The sequence below is a fragment of the Parus major genome, chromosome 1, assembly GCF_001522545.3.
Source record: "Parus major isolate Abel chromosome 1, Parus_major1.1, whole genome shotgun sequence".
NCBI classification, from domain to species: Eukaryota; Metazoa; Chordata; class Aves; order Passeriformes; family Paridae; genus Parus; species Parus major.
In genome coordinates, this window is record NC_031768.1 from 48,217,785 (window position 1) to 48,239,191 (window position 21,407).

At 35.1% G+C, this 21,407-nt stretch overlaps 1 protein-coding gene across 18 annotated transcripts in view; it reads left to right on the plus strand.

Annotated features, from left to right (window-relative positions):
* MYCBP2 (MYC binding protein 2) overlaps positions 1-21,407 on the plus strand; it is a 169,986-nt gene that overhangs the window by 42,040 nt on the left and 106,539 nt on the right. For 17 of the 18 annotated variants that reach the window (XM_033514209.1, XM_033514187.1, XM_015622763.2 and 14 more), the window contains exons 9-18: positions 1,439-1,512; positions 2,643-2,781; positions 3,269-3,345; positions 4,920-5,124; positions 6,023-6,187; positions 6,845-7,003; positions 7,461-7,665; positions 8,354-8,499; positions 9,223-9,324; positions 18,414-18,521. In XM_033514209.1, coding sequence (XP_033370100.1) covers positions 1,439-1,512; positions 2,643-2,781; positions 3,269-3,345; positions 4,920-5,124; positions 6,023-6,187; positions 6,845-7,003; positions 7,461-7,665; positions 8,354-8,499; positions 9,223-9,324; positions 18,414-18,521 — 1,380 coding nt within the window. The remainder of the gene's footprint in view (positions 1-1,438; positions 1,513-2,642; positions 2,782-3,268; positions 3,346-4,919; positions 5,125-6,022; positions 6,188-6,844; positions 7,004-7,460; positions 7,666-8,353; positions 8,500-9,222; positions 9,325-18,413; positions 18,522-21,407) is intronic. The other variant, XM_033514196.1, reaches the window with a different exon arrangement.

A 21,407-nucleotide genomic window follows, 5' to 3' on the forward strand; every position in this document is an offset into this window, starting at 1 on the left:
TGCTGCTTCCTTGGCTGTTCTGCTTGTGTGAGCATGTAATTTTCAGTCATTCAAGGAAACTTGATGCTTATCAGCTTCCTGTAACCTTTGGAGAAAAGTAATTTAGATCAGTTTTGGAATTTCTCATCTCATACTTCTTTTATCACTAACACAACTTTTCAGCTTAGAGAATTGGTAGTGTGAGCTGGTTTTGGTTGTTAAATCTGAGATGATTTTTGAGAGAGCAGTATTTCAAACTTCAGTGCATCTGCTGCCATTCTCCATCATGCTTGCTGCATACCTGATCTGTGATTCATACATGGGCATGCTCTAAAGGGGAAGAAAAGTTGTCTGCTTTTGGTACTTTGCTTCCAGAAATAAGAGTTACAGAAAGCTTTCTAATGCATATTCTTTTCCTGTATTGGACTGGGAAGTATATCAGGAAAAAGTAAAAAATGAGTTTCTGTGAGGTGTTTTCAGCTGTATTATTTTTAATTCTCCAGGTAGGTTGCAAAAAAACAGCAAATACCCTGGTTATGCAAGAAAGATATTACGTGTCCTTCATTTAGCCTTACATTTATTAGATAAAATGCTAATACTGGATCTTTGTTCAGGTTATGAAGCAAATATTTGGAGTGTAAAATGTAGTATTTTTGGAAGAGGTCTTTTTCCTGTGTGTAATCCATGAGATGAACACCTTGCAAGCCATGTGATACCAATCTCTTTGCCAGTAGCTCCATCAGCAGCACAGGAAGGGAAGAAGAAATGGTGTAGGGACATAGGTTTAATCTTGCAGAGAAAGTGGTCTTTTTCTTTTTTTTCTGCTAATTTGGGTAGAATTCTCTCCCTGCCATTTTTCTTCTTCATTTTATTTTCAACAAATGAGTGATGTATTCAAGTATATACTTCATGGATTTCAAAAATTCCCTAGATTTTCAGTTAATAGTTTGGTGAAATTTATAAATAGTGGAAAAATGAAATGAATAATGACAACCATGCTACATTTATTTCTGTACGTTTTATATGCTGGACTGAGGAAGCCTTTCTTTAAAGATAATGGTCCTTATATTAAAAGAAGTCTTTGTGGAAGGAGAAAGACTTAAAAGTCCTGGAAAATTTGTATTTAGTTGTATTATAGTAGTTTGGAATATGCCTTAGAGGTGACTACCTGTGAAAGGTGAATGCTTTTTTTTTGCAGTTAAATATTGGGGTGTAACCACTTAGATTTCATACAAAGGAAAGTACTGCAATAACTCTCAGAGGAAGTAAGGAGAATTACATGCTTTTGGTGAGACAGATTTTCGTGTAAAATAATACGTTATTAGAATAGTAGCATCTCACTTGAAACAAAGTAGAACTCTCATAATCTGATTGGAGTGAGAATGAATTAGACAGAAGCCGAGATTAGTGTGTGTATGTATGCTAATACAAACTGATGCACTTCATTTTTCTCTCACAGATTGTCATACTGAAGGGCAGAATATCCTTTTCACAGATGGAGAATATATTAATCAAATAGCAGCATCTAGAGATGTAAGTTTTACAAATGATGGATAAACTATTTTTCTCTCAACTGGGTTGTATTTTACAATATTTATAGCTTACTTTTTGCTTCATGTTTGGCTTTTTCTTCACTAACACAACTGAAGAAGAAATACATGCAACTAGAAATAATGAGAAACTTCCATATTTCTGCATTAAAAAAAGTGTGTTGGTATTAATTCACAACATTTTGATTTGATTGATTTTTTATTTTTCAGATAAGTTTTAAGAAAACCTCCATTGCTCTTTCAGGAAAAAAAATAAATTATACATTGAATAATGTCTTTTTAGTGTGTTCTACAGGGTCTTTGTAGGATAAGCTTCATTTAGAGCTTAAGGATACATTTTTTTCTTGATTTAATTACCTGTAATTGCTTTGGAACTTACTGGGGCATTTCAGACAGTTTTATTAAAAGAGATAGGAAATAGACTACATTCCAGTTGATTTTTGTGTGAAAATTGCATGCTGGCCTAACCTGTAGAAGCTCGAAGAAGTGCTCCTACTAGGGACAAAATTATAGTTCTGGTTGTATTTTTTTCATCAGACAGTTACTATGTTTTTAATTCTGGTGTGATTTTCAGTAGTGAGAAATCTGTAAAATAGGGATGGGTGAAACTGGGTTGTCAGCAGATACTAAACATCAACTGTAAGAAAACCAGCATTAATCCATTTCCCTCCTGACAGAGCAACTGTTGCATTGTTTTTTTTTAACATGGCCAGATGAAGATACTCTGCACTTGTCAACAGAAAACTCTTCTAGCCAGTCTTTACAGCAGTCACTCTGAATTTTGGGCTCTGAATCAGGAGAAGTTGAGGGCTTAAACAAAGATGTAGTTATAAAAGTAAGATTTCTACAGCAGTTGACTATTTTTGTAGTATTCATAGCATTTTCATAGAACTCAATATATGTTTAAGGAGTCAGATACTTGCTTCAGTTTGTCCTGACGGTCACTTTATTCTTTTCTCCTCTCTACTAAGTTATGTTGTTATGAATGTTACTTTATCAATGTGTCCTCTGGCGTTTACTCTGAAATAATACTATGTTGATGCACTTTGGACTTGGAAAGTAAATTAATGCAGTTCTTATACATTATAAAGTGGAATTTTTTATTTATTGCAGGATGGCTTTGTAGTGCGAATATTTGCCACAAGTACTGAGCCAGTATTGCAGCAAGAACTGCAGCTTAAGCTTGCAAGAAAATGCTTACATGCTTGTGGCATCTCATTGTTTGATCTGGAGAAAGATTTGCACATTATCAGTAAGTTCTCTTCTTTGAAAGTTAATTCTCAGAGTCAAACCATACACCCATTTTGAACCACCTTTCTGTCTCTAGTACTATTCATGATTTTCCAGTATTTTCCTTCAGTTGTATAATAAATATATAATTGTTTGAAGCTTGGACTGTATAAAGCATTAGTTAAGCTGTGGAACTCCTTGCTGTGGGTTAAACTTAACAAGTTACAAGGACCACTAACTGGATTAAAGGCAGAAAGAATTACTTTGAAAAACACATTTGCATCAGAATTTGAGGTAAAGAATTGGTGGTATCGATGAAGGTATTTTGAAAAAATACCACTTGGCCTTTGCTTTGGGGTATTTTTGCTCTGTTGAGCTTGCTTTTGGCTCTGTCAGAACCAAAAAAAACAACAACATACTTGGTTACATGGACCACAGAATTTGATAGATAACTGGTCTGTGAAACTGCCTGGTTAAACTGTTCAGTTAACACAATTTTACTTGCACAGGTACAGGGTTTGATGAGGAATCAGCTGTCCTTGGTGCTGGGAGAGAGTTTGCACTGATGAAAACTGCTAGTGGAAAGGTACTGAAAGTGTTCTGTAGTAAATAGCAAATTGCACCTATAGATATCTGTGTCTTTTAATTTAATCATTATTTTCCATAATTTATTTTTGCCTTTTCGCTATGTTAGAATGTATGTCTATGACTGTATTCAAATATATTTTTCAGAGTCTACTTTAAAACATAAAAGGGAAATAGTTATTTAAAAGCATAAACAGATAATTGGAATCCCTGAGAAATCCATGACCTGAATTTATAGCAACTTCTGAAGTCAGTCTTCCTGACTGAAGAGCTTTGTTTTAAATTTTGGGGAAAAAAAGGAAAATTTTGGGGGAAAAAAGGGAAAAATTTGGGAAAAAATTGCCTTCTGTGTACAAATGTGTTAGCACCTTTGAAAATTTTACTACCTCATAACTTTCCACTGTCTGACCATAGTAACTTATTTAAATCCCATCCTGATTTTTTTTTTTCTGATCCTTTAAAGAATTATTGATTCCCCTGTGCAAATTTTTCAATTGATTTCTCTAAACCTATTCTTAATGATTTGATATGTTTTTCTGCTACAGTGGAGATTTTTTTAGAGGCATTTGCATATTCTTGGAAGTTCAAAAAATAGTACTGTCACTGACTCTTTACATTACTTACTGTATTTCTATTTTGGTGTGAAAGACTAATGCTATTTATAGTGTAGAAGCGTAGTTCTTAATTACGTGTTGAAAATAGTTTTATTGAAATGAAGACCTTGCTTTTCTGCTGTCAGAACAGGGAGATTGTTGAAGATATGAACAAGTAAATATTTTGAGAAAAGTTAATGGTATTTAACAGAATTTGATCAAATAGTACTCTTAAGCATTGAGGGAGACAGATTAACTTGATCATTCAATTATCAAAAATGTCTGCTCAGTATAAAATTAACAAATATCCTGAGTTTGGTCTACAAAAAAGTTGTCTGTTAAGGTAGGAAACACAATATATATAAAGCAATGTAAAATGGAGCTTTAGGTGCCCCGTACGTTGACGTACTGATTTTATAGAGCTGTTGAGTTGCATGGTTCTAAAGAAAACTTTAGTTTGTGTCACTATTTTTTGTTTGTTCATGTGAAATACCCTGTTATTTATGTAGTTAGTGGGCACTGTGCATTTAGTAATAATGTTTTACAAATGTGTTGAAGCATATTAAAATATATAGTAATTTGTTATTTTAAGTTGATTTTATTGTTATAATACCATCTTATTTTTACACGGACCAGGCATTTTTGTGAAGTCTTTTAAATGCTTAGTTTTCTCTGAGTAGTTTCTTCTGTTCTTTCTTGTGTGTTCAACTCATCTAGCCAAACAATTATATATGAGAACTCACTCAGTGGCTCAGTAGAAAGTACATTTCAAAACAATCCAATCTAAGAATCTAATCAGAATGTTCCCCCATAAACTCAAAATTGATGGGTTTGAGACAGAGATACTGAAATGGCATAAACAAAGTCAGGAAGAGTGTGGTGTGGTTCGAAATGAAAGGATTTAAATACAATACAACTTTGAGAATTATGTAATCTTGAAGTGCTGTAGCATAACTAAAACTGATAATTTTTTTTCTCCTAGATTTATTACACTGGCAAATATCAGAGCCTTGGAATCAAACAGGGTGGCCCTTCAGCTGGCAAATGGGTTGAACTCCCAATCACAAAATCTCCAAAGATTATTCAGTTTTCTGTTGGACATGATGGCTCACATGCCTTACTTGTTGCTGAGGATGGAAGCATATTCTTCACAGGTTCTGCTAGTAAAGGAGAGGATGGTGAATCAAGTATGTATCATTGCTTGCTTGACCAGTGGTTGGTCAAAAGCCTCTTTAAGAGTTTTTAATTTGAAAAGAAGAGTTTTAGTGCTTTCCAGGAACATGTAAGCATGCCATTTGTGCTGTAGATTATGCTGGCCACAAGTCCTGACAATCAGTGCCAGAACCTCTCCCAGCTACAGAATCCAATCTGTGTTTTACCACACTTTGGTGTGTAGTGGAAGTACCACTTTAGAGTTGTCCCGAAAAAAGATAGTCATAAATTTGGTCAAAAGGCCATGCTGTCTGCCTGGGACTGAAAAAACTGGAGCCAAACTTTTGCCTCTTTGCTCTTGTTTTATTGAGCTTTGGAAATGGCTAGTGGAGACGTGCATTGATGAGAACTTGTAGAAGCAGATCTTCTGTATTTGATCAAGCAGAATTCTTCAGATATGAAACTCAACAGATTAATTTGATCTTCAGACCAAAAAATGCCTCATCAATATAAAAATAACACATTTCCTAGTCTTCATTTCTATAGTTGTGTGTGTAGGATGAAATACACTTTGTAAGACAATTAAAGATAACTGTAAGTGCCCTGAAGCTGTGATCTGCTGTGATATTCAATTACATACTTTACTTTAGGAAACAGATGGTAGATGATGATGTGGTAGATGAATAAGAATAATTAAAGTGTTTTGAAATACTTGAAGAATCATTTCTAAAGCATACATGATCTAATCATGTCTTTGCTTGCCTTTGAATTTTTTAAGAGGAACCAGTGTAATCCAATAAAATTAGACCAGGAGATTGTACATATAGTTACTTGTTTGGGTTTTTTTCATTAGTGGTCTGAAAACTAGTTATGCATCTGATGGTTCGGGGATTTTTTGGTAGATTTACTTGCACTTTATTTCTTTATTTGAAGCTAAAAGCAGACGGCAATCAAAACCATATAAGCCTAAAAAGATTATTAAAATGGAAGGAAAGATTGTCATATCGACAGCGTGCAATAATGGAAGCAGTTCTGTAATTTCCAAAGATGGAGAACTCTACATGTTTGGAAAAGATGCCATTTACTCTGACAGTACAAGTAAGTTAATATTGTTATTTTAAATTTTATTTTTTAGCTGGAGTAATTGAAATTAGTATGGAAGTTTTTAGCCCATGAAAGTTTTGTGTTTCTTACTTTCTTAATGTACTTGTGACATTCTGTTGGTTCAGAAAAATATGACAGAAGGGTAGAAAAAGGCAGTTTCCTAAAGTTCTGTAAAAGAATTTAGCAGCAGGGGTGACAAATATGCAAATTAATTCTTCCACTAAGGAGAAATAAAAAGAAATTAACTTGTATTAATCTGACACAAGAAAGCCACACAGGAGAGTCACAGAAATAAGATGTGTTTTGCTACGGACAAAGGTGATCCTGTACACCACAGTTTAAGTAAAATATTAATGACTTTTTAATCATTAAAAAGTCCAGTGGCTTTATGACTCTCTTACAATTCTTTTTCAAAACAAGTGATTTGCAGCACTTTTAGGTTTACTTTTGACTTTTCATATTTTTCCGGACAAGTTGCCTAGGCCTAGTTCTCCTTTCACTTTTTATTCTAGCACTTGTTTTTTTATCTGTTTTTCTCCCTTGCTGTAAATTTTTAAATTGTCAGTATCCACTAACAGTTTTGTTACATCATTGAGTTTCCTTCTTGGCTAGAAAGTGCAATTTGTCACTTAAATGTTTTATGTCTTTTAGGTTTAGTAACAGATTTGAAAGGCCATTTTGTGACTCAAGTAGCCATGGGCAAAGCTCACACCTGTGTGTTAATGAAGAATGGAGAAGTGTGGACATTCGGAGTAAATAATAAGGGACAGTGTGGACGAGACACAGGCTCTATGAGCCAGGGAGGAAAAGGTATGGGATCTTGATGTTTATTTTCTTTTTCTTTTGTGTGCTGGCAAATACCAGAAGTGAAAAAGCTAAAGATTTTATTATAAAATGTAATTGCAGCACTAAAGCTTGAATGCATAAAACCTGATTTAAAAGATCAAGCATGCACAGAGAGATTTCAAAAAAGGCACTGTGCTGGCTGAGCAGGCAAATTGGGCATTCCTAGTCATTCCTTTTAAAACGTCATCTCTGAGTTGATTCAGAGCTCCAGCAGTAAGCCACTGTTCATAGACACGTAGAATAGCTTGAGGTGGAAGCGGTCTTTTAAAGGTCATTTAATGCAACCCCCTGGCAATGAGCAGGGACATCTTCAACTAGATCAGGTTGCTCAGAGCCCTGTCTAACCTGTCCTTACTTCTCTGGGTAACCAGAACCCTCTCTGGCCTCAGAAGGAAAATATTTATTTCAATATCTTAATTAGGGTTTGGAGTTGAGAACATGGCAACAGCAATGGATGAAGACCTTGAAGAGGAACTGGATGAAAAAGATGAGAAGTCCATGATGTGTCCTCCTGGCATGCATAAATGGAAGCTGGAGCAGTGTATGGTGTGCACTGTATGTGGAGATTGCACAGGCTATGGAGCCAGCTGTGTTAGTAGTGGGCGTCCTGATAGAGTACCTGGAGGGTAAGCAAATGTGTGGGAATGTGGGTGGCTAAAGCACTTCTTGAATGTGAACAGAGTTGAAATTTCTATCTAAAGTAACTTTATAACTAATTATATAGTTGTATGTGCTTTTACAATCAGAGATGGCTTAAAATTTCTGTAAATAGCTTATGGCTGCAAGTGATTAAGTTTTAAAAACTGTTTTTTGCTTGTAGTAATGTATGTGTAGAACTACATGTAAGCATGTAGTTCTTTACTGGAAGCTCTTGGATACGGGCACCAATATAATTTCTGTCTCTTGACAGAGCTGCTGGCTCAGGATAGCCTTTCTTTATCCTGTGATGGAAGTTTATCTTGGTGTTCAAGTTGCTTGTATTTGTTACTTCTTAGTTGAGCTGCAGATGGCAACTGTGTCACCATTACTATTTCTTCAGCATTTTGTGTGCTCATTGTTTCCTTGTTCATGTTTATATATGGCATATATGAAATTAAGTAAAGTTAATGCTGAGAAGTCAATTCAGTGGCTGGTCAGTGTATGGTCCTGGCATTCAACAGCAGCTAGGATTCAAACTAGCTGTCCTTCCTGTTTATCTCAGGGAAACTTGCATGTCCACAGGTAGAACAAAGTAATAATCTATGTTTTAATTACAAAGACATCAGTAGTGCACAAAAATTAATGATAGTGATAAAGCAACTCTGTTTGCTGCAGAATCTGTGGCTGTGGCTCAGGTGAGTCAGGCTGTGCTGTGTGTGGCTGCTGCAAGGCGTGTGCTAGAGAACTGGATGGCCAGGAAGCAAGGCAAAGAGGAATCCTTGATGCTGTAAAAGAGATGATACCTTTAGATCTCTTGCTAGGTAAGTGATATGAAATTAGAAAAATGTTTTTTAATTTTCATTTTGTCTGCACTTTTTTCCCCCTCAGTACATTTGTTTGCACACTATAGTTACAGGACACTTACATTATAATGTTAAAATGGTTCTTAATAGTCAGATTCATTTATTGGTGATGTAGCAAAGTGGGATCATTCCGTTAAGTGAACTGTTCTAAGCTTACCCTTACTATAGTCACTGGTGCCACTTTGTAACCTCTGTACTTATGATACTAATATTGATACTTCAAAGTTGGTCTTGTCCTTTTTGATATCCTGAAATTTTTTCTGTAATGTTTTCTTCAGGACTTAAGCATTCTTAAACTAAAACATGTCTAATTCATGTAATACTTTTTAGAAATATAGACGATCATGGACTTGGTTTAATAATACTTTCTGAGACTTTTTAGGGGAGAATGGAGATATCCCTGACAACATGTAACTATATATATATGTATGTATGTATATGTATATGCCTAACTACTACTTAGTGATGTTGGAAATGTCATCTTCATGAAAACCAGGAAATTAGGAGATAAAGCTTGGAACTCCTCCAAATTTACTCAGATCCTTTTTGTTTATTGTCAGGGCCATATAAAGAGCAGCTAGTAAGTAGGTCTTCAGATTTCATTTACTTCTTTTAGGGTTTATTGCCACAATAACAGTTTTAAATATAATATTGCTTATTTTATTTTCTTAATCTATTCAGCTGTCCCTGTTCCTGGAGTTAATATTGAAGAACACCTTCAGTTACGACAAGAAGAAAAGCGGCAACGTGTAATTAGGAGACATAGATTGGAAGAAGGAAGAGGTGAGTGACTTACTGAGAAGGGGCTTGAATAGCTTAAGAAACATTTGAGTCTGTTTTCTAAGAATGAAAATAGTCTTCCTCTGGTGAGCCTGTACAGTGATCAAATTAAATCAGATCCTAAGTAGGTAGTTTATGTAGCATGCTTTTAGAAAAAGGTGAAAAATCTATGTGTTTAACAAAGTCTGCATGTAAGAATCAGAATTTTAATGGTGGAAAGGAGTGTTTTATATCACTTTCACAAGTCAGTTTTTATTTTTTTTGCTGTTTCCTAGTTGAATGATTGTTTTTTAATATGTAGATCCTAAAACATACTTATATGAAGAAAGGAATACAAGCCTATCCCATGCAATTTATCTGTTATATGAATTATCTAATTAATGTAATAAATTATTCCATTTCTGTTGTATAATATTAGGCAGAATTTTCTTTTATAAAATGAACTTTACTGTATTTAAATATCATGAGAATATTGACTCAGACTGAATGAATAAAACAAAACACCACTGCAACATTTCAAAATTTTCTTAGGTTTTATCTATGTCTTTGTTGATTTTCCACACGATAATGTACCTGAAGAACTTTTCAGTACTCTTCATGTTCTAAAATGCCTCAGTGTCTTTGTCAAATTCAACTTGAGAAATTTAGACTGATGTAAACTGTAATATTTTTGTAAAGAATGATGATGTGGTTACTAAGATTGTGTGTTGAGAAGAGGAATAACTTACTGGGATGTACGCCCTTTCAAGTTCCTGCTGTGTTAGCAAATACCACTTTGATTCTTCTTTTATGAATTAGATACTGGTTTTACTTGAATACAAAATGTGCCTTGCAATCCAAATTATTTCCTAGACTGTACCAGTTACTCTTGTGATGTGAATTGTGCCTTTATTATACTTGCATTAAGACATTGCTGGTTTTAACCACAAACAAGGAGCAACAAGAAAGAGAAAGCTTGTAGTTGCCTATGCTTATAGAAAAGGATGGAATATTTATTTTTCTTTGCATCTTTGTGGCTAATTTTAGCTGTGAGGTGAAGAGAGGAAGCCTTTGTTTAGGTCATGTCATAGCTGCTGCATGCTGCTGGCAAGTGTTAGGTGCAGCTAACAATTTTTTCTTGAATCCTAATTAAATGCCCAGGAATTATTGAAAGGTGCCACTGTTCAGCTCATCAGTGATGACAGAGCTGGGAGATAAATCTCAGTTAAAAGAAAAGAGTGACAGAGAAAAATTTACATTTCCTTCTATTTCTGTGGTTAGAAGTAGAACCAGAGCAGCTTATCCCTTCTGTATGCCATCTGTTTCAAAAAGCAAAAAAAGATCAGTTGAACAGTATCAGGACTGTACTGTTATGGTTGGTTTTTTAGGTGTATGGGTGAAAGGAGGTCATAGTGAGGTGGGGATTGGTCTTTTCTCCCAGTCAACCAGTGACAGGACAGGAAGACAGTCTTACGCTACACTAGGGAAGGGTTAGACCGGACATTTGGAAGAAGTTCTTCACAGAAAGGTGATTAGGAATTGGCTGCACAGGGATGTGGAGGAGTCACCATTCCTGAAGGTGTTTAAGGGAAGACTGGATGTGGTGCTTAGTACCATGGGGTATTTGATCATAGGTTGGACTCAATGCTTGAAGGTCTTTTCCAACCTAGTTGAGCCTGTGATTCTGTGTAAGGTCTGCAGCTAAAAAGATATTGTTGGCCAGCTTGTTGCGTACATTTATGTTACGTTCTCTGTCTAAAGAGTGTTGAAATCCCGTAACTGTGGCTGTGGGAGGTAGTGGGTATGCCAGTCTGGAAGGGTTGGAGCATAGCCTCCTGTTTTGGTTCAGAATGACTTATGATGAAGCTGGGAACAGTGTTTCACAAACACTTAGAGATCTTGATTTATATAATCAGGTATGAATATTTGATTTGTTAATCCATTTTGATTTGCATAATCAGATTAAAGAGTTTTTGTGCTTCTCCATACAAATGCTGCAATGTTTCATTAATGAGTTGGTGCAAAAGAGTTAGCACCATTCTTGACAGCTGTTATGATGCTGCTTTTTTCATAAGAGAGAACAAGAACATTTAAATCTACTAGATCTCTTGTGCAAAAGGTTTTGCAGTCTGATAAAACCATATATAACATGTTAAGAGAACAGGCAGGTTACTTGTTGCTTGGTTTTCCCAAGAGTTCTAGTATATGTGCATATGTAACTGAACAAATCTATTGGGAGATCTGAAGAAAACTTTCAGCCTTTCAGTGTTCTGAAAACACTGCTTAGTAAGTTAAAGGCTGGACCAGCTGTTTAGGGCCGTTCCTTAGGGTACACAGTGTTTAGTCTGTCAGGATTCTGATTTCTGGGTTATTGAGTGTGCGAATGTGTGTCTTTTGTTCTTTTATAAGAAACAAAACATGTGTAGTTTGATAGTCAGGAATGGGATCCATCACTGAATGTTGCTGCACGCTCTAGTTCAAGTTGGTGCCATTTATTCAATACAAGTATTTTCAGTAAATCTTGAATGTCTTGTGAACAAGAGGACTATGAAAGCTTTAAAAATACAGCAATGTTTCATTCCTATAATAGTCATACAAATAAAACAAAAAATCACAAAGAAACCTCTCACCTATTTGCCCACTGAACATGTTGAAATAGGACTAGAGGTTAGGAGAGAGATGTAAGAGCACAAATGCTGGGATCATACTTGTTTTTCAGTTGTCTAATTGTTCTTCTTTACCAAAGCTCTACATTTAGTCCTTTTACAGTGACCTCTGATACAAAAATATGTTCTTGGGGTCCACTTGAATTAAGATGTGTCTGCAGGTGAGACAATAATTTAATTCCTTCTCAAGATTAGTTGTGGGCTCTTGTATTGAAGAAGATAAGAATGCTTATCTTTACTTGCATTTATCAGAAACTGCTAACTCTGAATTTGAATGTTTAATGGTAGTTGTTGTTAATAGCTGCAAATATCAATGACCTGGTTCAACATTACTGTCACAAGCAATTAACTCGCTTCTCACACATCACCCAAGTAGCCTGCCACTGTTGTAAGGGACCTGAAAACATGCTGCTCAGCAGCAGCACACTAAGTAACTCCAGAAATTTTAAGTGCTTATGCTGAAGATTTCTTTGTTTACCTTGAAATGAGTCTCAAACTATAGTTGCTTTGATGGAATTGTTACCAGCCAATAATTTTTATGTCTTGAATCAATAATTTATGTTGCTGTATTCAAGAAAAAAAATCTACTTTAGTGAAAAAATAGATCCTTTAAATTAAGAGTGGGTTAAAAAATGTTTGTTTGGGATAATCAGCTATTTTAAAATAAGTTTGTAATTTTCTTAATATTTATTATAGTTCTTTGCTCTTTTCTGCACACAAGTGACTGTGACAAGCAGTGAAGAGGGCTCAAAATCAATTCCACATTTTTGAGTAGAGTATATGACCTGAGAAATAATCCAGCTGTATTCATCAGAGCTTTATGCTAAATGATAATATCTCAACATCATTGATGGAATTATCTCAGCTCTTCACTGTCTCTGTTCTTCTGGTGAGAAGTGAAGGAGTTGATTTTCCATATGGTGAAGTGTTTTTTGTTTTTCAAGCTGGTTTGGGGCTTGATGAGAGTAATGAGAGATTAATATGGAAATAGTTGCACTTAATTGTTTTCTGTGGCAATGAGGAAATTTTGTATGTTAGAATGTTCATAACATGGTTAATTTTTTTTTCCTTTCCTATGAAACTAGTTTTTTCATCATGGGGGCATTAAATTATACCTTAATAAATTACAGAAATCTGTGGGTCACATTGTACAATTAATGTAATGAACCTAAGACAAGCTTTTTCTGAGAGAGCTCATCTTGAAAGCTGTTCATGAGACTTTTTCAGATTGGTATTTGAAGTAATAGAAGTTGGAGTAGTCAAAGATTTCAATTTATCACTTGAAGATAATTCTGGGTTTTGGTTTTTTTTCAGAAGACCATAAGAATGTTAAAATAGCTTTTTAAGCTATATTTAACTAATAAGCTAAAAAAATACAGAAATGCTTACCAATGCAGTGATAATAAATGGTCTCATGCTCCACTGGTATTTCACTACTACTCTTTCTCAACCTATGATGTATAAAGGTCTAGATGATCATTACTGAGATGCAGATTTGGTGTGTAATTAAGTATGGTTTAGTTTTTGATGCCCTTACAGAAAGGGAAAATTAATTTTCATCAGTCTTATCCTACTTGCAACAACAAAGAACCCTCAGAGAATTGATTGATTTTAGTCCAAGCTGCTCTGTTTTAAGACAATGTTATCTGAGGCTGCCTAGATCTGGGCATTTTTTCATTTTTCTGAAGTGTAACTGATTCAGTTAATTCGGTGATTAGTTTTACCATGGTAGAATAAATATCCTATAAATCTGTTTAACATCTGCACAAGCTGCTCTGAGCTTGGAATCAGTTTCTGTTTGTTGCTGAACATACACCTAAATATACAGTAGAACTATATGTACAAGTGCAATATTATGTATTAAATAATTGTGCATCTTCTTTTTATGGTTTTAGTTAGGTGTTTATTTTGATGCTTTCAGGATTACTTTAGTTTCAAAGTCTTCAAACAAACCAAAATCAATCAAAGCCTTTTCACTTAAAACAATATTGAACTCACAAATGACTTTTCAAGAAAGCTTTAAAGAGAAAGCTGTAGGTTTTTGCCCCTAATGATCAGGTATGGTTCTATGAAGTTACATTGTTGCACTTGAGTCTGTGATTTCTTCCTGAAAGAACTAATTTTGATTAAAACTGATGTGTACAGTAAAAATATTCCTACTATAATTTCAGAAATCAGATTTGTAGTAGCCTTAGTGAGAACAGTTCTGGTTAATATTTGTTGTTTTAATTTACTTCATGTATTTATATGTAGAAATGCATCATTCATATTTATTTAACAATATATACAAAGTCAAGTATTCAGAAGGGAGAAAGGGTCAAAATTAAGATTATCATAAGCCTTCCATCTCATTCTGTTTTTACTCCATGTTGCCCTGCATGCTTGTTTTGGCTAGTGTTCATCTCTTTCTCTTTTAAAAGGCCTTATTTTTCCTTCCATACCTGATTTATACAATTTCAGTGTTGTTTTAAGACTGCAGGAAGAGACATGTATCCTGTCTTCATTTTCAGTGTTTTGAAAAAAAGAAGCAAACTGCAGTTGAGTTGACCCTAGTGCTTGCAAAATACGACATTCTCCATGAATGTTTTTGCCTTAATAATAAATTGCTAGTCATAGTCTGAAAAATACAGTTTTAAAGGACATGTTCTGTAACTATTAGCACTGCCTTAAAAGAATATTAAATTTTGTTTCCTTTAAGGCTTTATGGGTGGGGCATTATTTCATTTTAATGTTTTCCACTTTTAGTGGAACTGAAGCATTTGTCTCCAATTCCACTTTCTGAAGTTTTTTTTCTTCAAAATTTGCCACCTGTTGACCTATTAGATAACTAATTTCCTATACTAGGCTTTTATGTCCCTATTTTATTACTAAAGTAACCAGGAAAAACACCCTCACAAAAAAAGTGCTTGGTCTCTTTCAAGAAGCCAAAAATAGGTTTTTACCACAGAGGGATCCAACCTAGGACTTTGCTCTGCAACCTGAATTTTATACTACTTTTCTGTATGTATGTGTCATCGTGTACTATTTTTTCAGGTATCCTGCTGTGTTCAGTGCACTAGTACAGAAGTCAGCATTTGAGATAGTTGATTTCAGTCTCCTGCAATCACAGCTTGCCAAATAGCATTTGTGTAGGGTGAGATACTAGAAGAAATCAAAGTATGTGTAATGTGATGTCAAACACTAAACTCTTTCATAGTTGTGTCTAAGAGCTTAGATGACCAAGAGTGCCAGAGTACATTAGTACATGTGAAATGAAATTATATAAATTTTTCTGAAGTCCACTGCATTATTTAATAAATGCATTCTATTTGGAGAAAATTAAATTATTTCTGTGGTTAAATATACTCTTTTTATGCTTTGAATTATTTCCCTGCCAAACAATGTCCATTTTGAAAAGTCTGGACCAAGAAAGGAAGGTTAGTCTTGACATACCAGCTAGGGCTGTTCAGCATCTCAGCTCAGCTATGGAAAAACAGTCTGTGAAGGGAGAGAATGAATGTCATTTTGCAACACATAGTGACTTATTTAAAATAGCTCTGAAGTCTACCAGTAACTCCTCTTTACTTATCTCTGTCACTTTATCTTTTAAAGTAGAGACTAGTAATAGATTGTTATCCCCCATGCAGATCTATCATAGAGACTTTTGAAACAGTTTTCCAAATAATACTCTGCAGGCATTTTTTAACAAATTCAAGGAAGTATGTCATGCATGGCTGGATTATTCCACCAGAATATTCTCAGCACCTAACTTTGTTCCCTTTATACAGGCAACCTCAGATGTAAGCAGAAACCAGATATGGCCTCCATGAATTGTTGTAGTGTTTTGTTGCTTGTGCTGTTTTGGAGGGAGAGGGAAGTAGTTTGCACCTTGCCAGCACATGACCAAGGAGGCAGACATCACAATGCAATCAAAATGTAGATTTTGATTTCATTGTTGTAGTCTCCTGTTCTATTATGATCATGTTATAGATTTAGCTTGCATAAAAAGTCAAAGGGAATAACAGAAGTGTTACATGGATTGGGTACATATTACTGTGAAATGGCAATCTATTGCATTTAACTTTGTTTTGGATTCAAGTTCTTTACGCAGTGGTAAATGTAGAGTATATTGGAATATGCAGAAGCAAAGATAAACCCTGAATATGTCAGAACATTAGATTGTCCCAGAATTGTTATGTTGACTAGGAGAGTGTGATTCAGATGAGTAGCTTGGAAACTAATGCCATGCTGGAGCTTGACAGCCTCTTACGCTTACTAAACATCCTCTGTCCTAGAAATCTCCTGCAGTTCTTTTGCACACCCTACTGTAGTTCACTTCCTTCTGTCCTCCTGAAATTCTCTTTTGTTATCTTTGCTCTTTGCACTAAAATGCCAAAGACTGCCTGCAGAGCTGTACCTCGTTCCTGGCACAGTTCGTTGTGCAAGCATTCTTTGCAACTTCAGAATGTTTGCCTAAGTTATCTAGAGATCATTCAGTCACCCACAAATATTTTAGATCTACACTCTTCAAGCCACACTCCTTGCAGTCCTTGCATCTCTTTTTGCAACTTTGCTAATCTGAGTTTCACTTTTGTGGTGTTGGTCCTTTCCATTCTCTGTATCTTCAGATTTTAATTTCATTAGGAACTTTTCATGAAGTATGTCCTACTACTTTTGCCTTTTGTCATGTTCTTTGTTCACCTTTCATCTGTATCATTTGTCCTTCAGAGCTTTTTAGCTTTCATAATCTTCTTGTTGTTCGTCTTTTCCCCTTTTGCCTTTTCCTGGTGTGCCTCAGGATACTCCTCACTATATTCCATCCAGTTTGTTAAGAAGCAAAATGTGTGGCATAATTTTTTGTGTAAGTCAAAACTTTGGAAAGTAGAACATTAAACATAGCAAGTGGTTTGGCAGAAAGTAGTGTTTACCAAAAATGCATCTATTAAATGGACGTTAAGGGGGGAGCAGTAGTAAGACAACTGAAAGAACGATCTGCAAGATGAAGATAAATCAAAAGCAAATGATGATCCTTGATTAGGAGAAGGAGCTCTGAATTAGCAAGAGGATCTGTTCTGGAATAAAGACAGTCCAAATAAATACAGTAGAACAAAAGTAAAAATTCTGTGCTGTGCACAGAAACAAACATGACTGAGGAAGTTTAGGGCCTCTATTGTCTAACATGTTTGAACCTCTAAGCTAAGGGGATAGACAATAATGTATTTTTAAAACATTTTTCATTTTGTTCTTTAAGTAAATGGTAAAACTTGGGAGCTTCTCTGTATGAAGACAGTTTCTTCATCTGAAAGTTCTAAAGCATAGATTTGGCCTAACTTCCACTTAAATGTCTATCCACGCTATTTAGTATTAGTGACGGAGGTGATGGTCAAAAGCTGATAGCAGAAAATCTCAGGCAAAGGGCATTTATGAGAAGTTAACCTACATTGTCTTATTTATGAAGTTCAGCTAAGGAATGAGGGTATCAATGAAATTGTAGAAGGAGGAGGAATATTTGTATTCAAAGTTTCACATAAGCGGTTTGTAACACAACAGCCTGATTTGGGGTGCTTTCGTTTACTGTTGGTGGAAGGGCTGGATTTGTCAAACTGAGTGTCACTTGGCAGCATTTATTGCTCCTGATTCATGGCTTACATTGAATGTGAGACTTCTGAAAGGATAAGACATGTCCAAAACTTTCTTGGTGGCATGTTTTACGTATAAAACAGGAGAAATACAGATTGAAGAAACAAATTGCTTGTCTATGACCTGCTTATACTCAGCCTCAATTGGGCATAGTACCTCACTGCTGATGTCTAGATTTTTAAAAGGAAAAAGCAATCTGGAAAAAAATTTAAATACATGTATCATTGCTTTCTTTAAATCAAATCTTCCCTTGAAGACCTTTCAACAAATGGAAAAATATTTTTCAAATAAATGGATTTCGGAATTACTAAGTAGATAAGAAAAGATCCATATGATTTGAATAACTTTCTTCATTAAACATGGAACTTTTTCTTTAAGACTTGTAACTCTGCATCTTAAATATAGTAATTGCAAACAAATTTGTGGTGGTGGTTTTTAAATTTAGCATTGATCTTGTTCCAAATTAGTATTTTGAATGTTACATTGTTGGATGTAAGGCATGATAATTACTCTTTTTATCTTTCAAAGACAGTAATGGGTATTCACTTACAAATTTTACTCTAGTGTATGTTGTATTTGTTGTTTGCAGTACAGTTGCATACTTAGAAATTCAGGTAAAATTATCACTGTGAGATATTTATTGGTTATTTGCAAAAGTTATGAAGAAATGGTGAGTTTCTTGTATTTTAAGGTATTTTGAATTTAAGAAAACAAGACTATAATTATTATTCTTCTTGTTTTTTCATTGCTTTTAATTTGAATTTTTGTTTAACATACTGTTACCATTTTGTGAGCTTTCCTATGCATGTGCAAAATGTTTCTCCTCAGGCCCCCTTGTAATTCCTGGTCCTATTTTTATGAACCATCGAGAACAGGCTCTAGCCAGAATCAGACTCTCTCCAGCACCGCTAAAGCATAAACGGGACAAGCACAAAGGTATTTGGTATTCCTTATTGACTAGGGTGGAAATAAGCCCAGCCTCCCAGTCACTTCTTCCAGATGCTGAATCTGTCTTTTCAAAGAACTGCACAAAATGAGTTCTGCCTTTCTTCCTGTTAGTATCTTGTTACCTGAGGAGAAAGAAAATGCATTTAAATGTTGATCTTTCTTTACAAGTGTAAGTGTTCTGTCTGCATCATCTTTGTTCTTCTTCCACCCTTTTCTTTTTTGTGAAATATGCATTGTCTTTCTGTGTGTCTTATTTCTAGTGCTGTTTCATTCTTGAGGTTCTTTATTTTTATTGTAGGAAACTTAACATGTTAGAGTGACTCAAGACTGTTGCACTGCATTTGTGTTGCGTTTTTATCCTTTGTGTTGTCTAGTTAGGGTGATTACTTGAACATAGCAGTTCCAGGCTTGTTAATTTTGGCATAAATCTTTTCAGATACGTTATCATTCAACAAGCCCTTCTTAGGAGTGAAGTATTTGAAATAATGTAAACATTACTATTTGCTACCTTTGAATGAGGAGAATGCAAATCAGAAGACAGGTTTTTCTGTGCAATAATCTTGAGTTAAATGTTTTTTAGAGAGTATAAGTATGAAGGAGTCTTGATATTTCAGGCATTTTTGTATGTCTGGGAAGCCAGTTCATTATATCTTCAATTTCTAAGTGTGTTATTTCAGATATAATTATGTCAGTATGTGAGTTCAGATATAAATGACATGTATGTTTCATGGAAAATGATAGTAATTAAATATTGTAATTAAATATTTCAGCTGAACTTACTGAAGTTGAGCTTTCTTAAATCTGATCATAGATTGTATATATCTGTGTACTGATGTGTCTGTACGTACATTAATTATATATAAAATGCAAATATGAAAAATGGAGGTTACAGACCTGATCAAAGTGAGTAGGAGGCTCCTAAAAATGGTGAATGGTTCAGAATGCTTCAACTATTTTCTAAAGAACAGCTAAATATTGCAAGAGTTAGTATGGCATTTCAGTTGAATTAGTGGAAGTTACAGATTGTATTTGGCATGTATGCAAACAAGCTATATGTCAGTTTGAAGCCTTATGGGATAAAGTTTCTGTGTGTGTGGGTGATAGGCTTACTGAGTTATGAGCATACTGGATCGTAAAATCATCTTAAGATACTTCATGGAAATGAAAGCAAAATCTGATCCTGAATCTGCATAACATTCAGTCTTACTGAAAGGCATATTGTCTGAGCTGTAAGTCTTGGTGAGTTAAGTAGAATAACTTATCATAATCTCGCTGGAGAGGTTGCATGCTGAAAGAGGACATACTGAGTTTAAATGTTACGTGAATGACAATTCACTGATGGCCATTATTCCTGAACTGGATGGTACTGCTTGTTTTGCTGCAAACCCTTGGCTCCACAGACAAGTGCATAAAGGAGTCCACTTGTCCTGGCTACATCTCTGCTTTTTTGGCACATGTTAGATGTTGGAACTCACTTCAGATTAAGCATCTCCTTACAAGAGGTATTTTCATTAGTGTCAGTTTGAGGCTTATGTTGCCTCTTGGAGTTGTAAGAACAGTGTAAAGATCTGTGTTGTGCTGGAAGATTTTTGTCAGATATGCCCTGAATTGAACATTTCTTTTTCTTTAAGGAAGGCTATATGGAAGGAAATACTCATTTTTTGTTCTTTGTGTCTTATACTAAAAAAAATAAGGAGGTTTTCAAGTAAACTTTTAGACCCTTCTCTGCCTCAGAAGATTGCCTTTCAAAAGACAGCCATAAATTCCACTAGGAACTAGAAATATCCCTTAGCTTCTCCTAGAGATTCCAAGGGAAAAAGGAAAACTGGTGAAGTGGGTTGTTATCCATGTAACAGGCAAGGTGGGAATTGTAAAAAGGTAATGTATATTTCTTATCTTAGAAGGCACGCCTCTCCTTGAGGCAGAATGTAAAAGCTGTAACAGAGCAGAGATAAAAGGACATTATCACATTGAAATCAGCAAGTTTTTATGTTTTATTTTTTCAAATTATGCTTTTCAAACTGTCTTCCTTCAGATTTTCTGCCATAGTACTCTTCTTCACACATCCAAGACCATCAAGATCTTTGGGCAAGGAACATTTAGTTCAGCTGGTAGTACTGATAAGACCAGTACTAAACTTGCTGGTACCTACCTGCTACCACTTCCCTGCTTGCAGCTGCAGGACTTCTCTTGATAATGATATTTAAACTTGAATGTGGATAGCTTCTTCAGGACTTCTTCAGGCAATTATGGTCTAATATAAAAAGTGTATTTGATATGTACTTGTACATACTGTCAAACCATGGAGTTATGGAATGGTTTGGGTTGGAAGGTACCTTAGAGATCATCCAGTCCCAACCACCTGATGTGGACAGGGACACCTTCCACTAGATCAGGTTGCTCAAAGTCCCATCCAGCCTGGCCTAGAACACTTCTGGGTGTGGGGCATCCTTGATTTCTCTGGGCAACCTGTTCCAGTGCTTCATCACCCTCAGAGTAAAGAATTATTTCATAATAATCTGCCTGTCTGTCACTTGTGGAATTCCACAATTTGATTGTCCAGTTGAAAACTCCAACTTCATTGAAACAGCTGACTTTTTAGAAATCTTGCCGTTATAATTTACTCTTTTCACATTATCATATTATATATGATATATATGCATATCAACTCCTTGTTACTGCAAAAAACTGCATACTTAAGCATAGTCTTCCTGATCTGTCTTTCACAATTATAAATAGAAATTATTATGTATGACATTTTTTGTATTCATGGAGTGGTTTGATACTAAGAAGAAAAATGAGCTTGTGCTTCATCCTCATTCTTTAATGAGGTAGTGAGTTTCCAGTCTACATCTGCAATCCCTGTGTATTCCC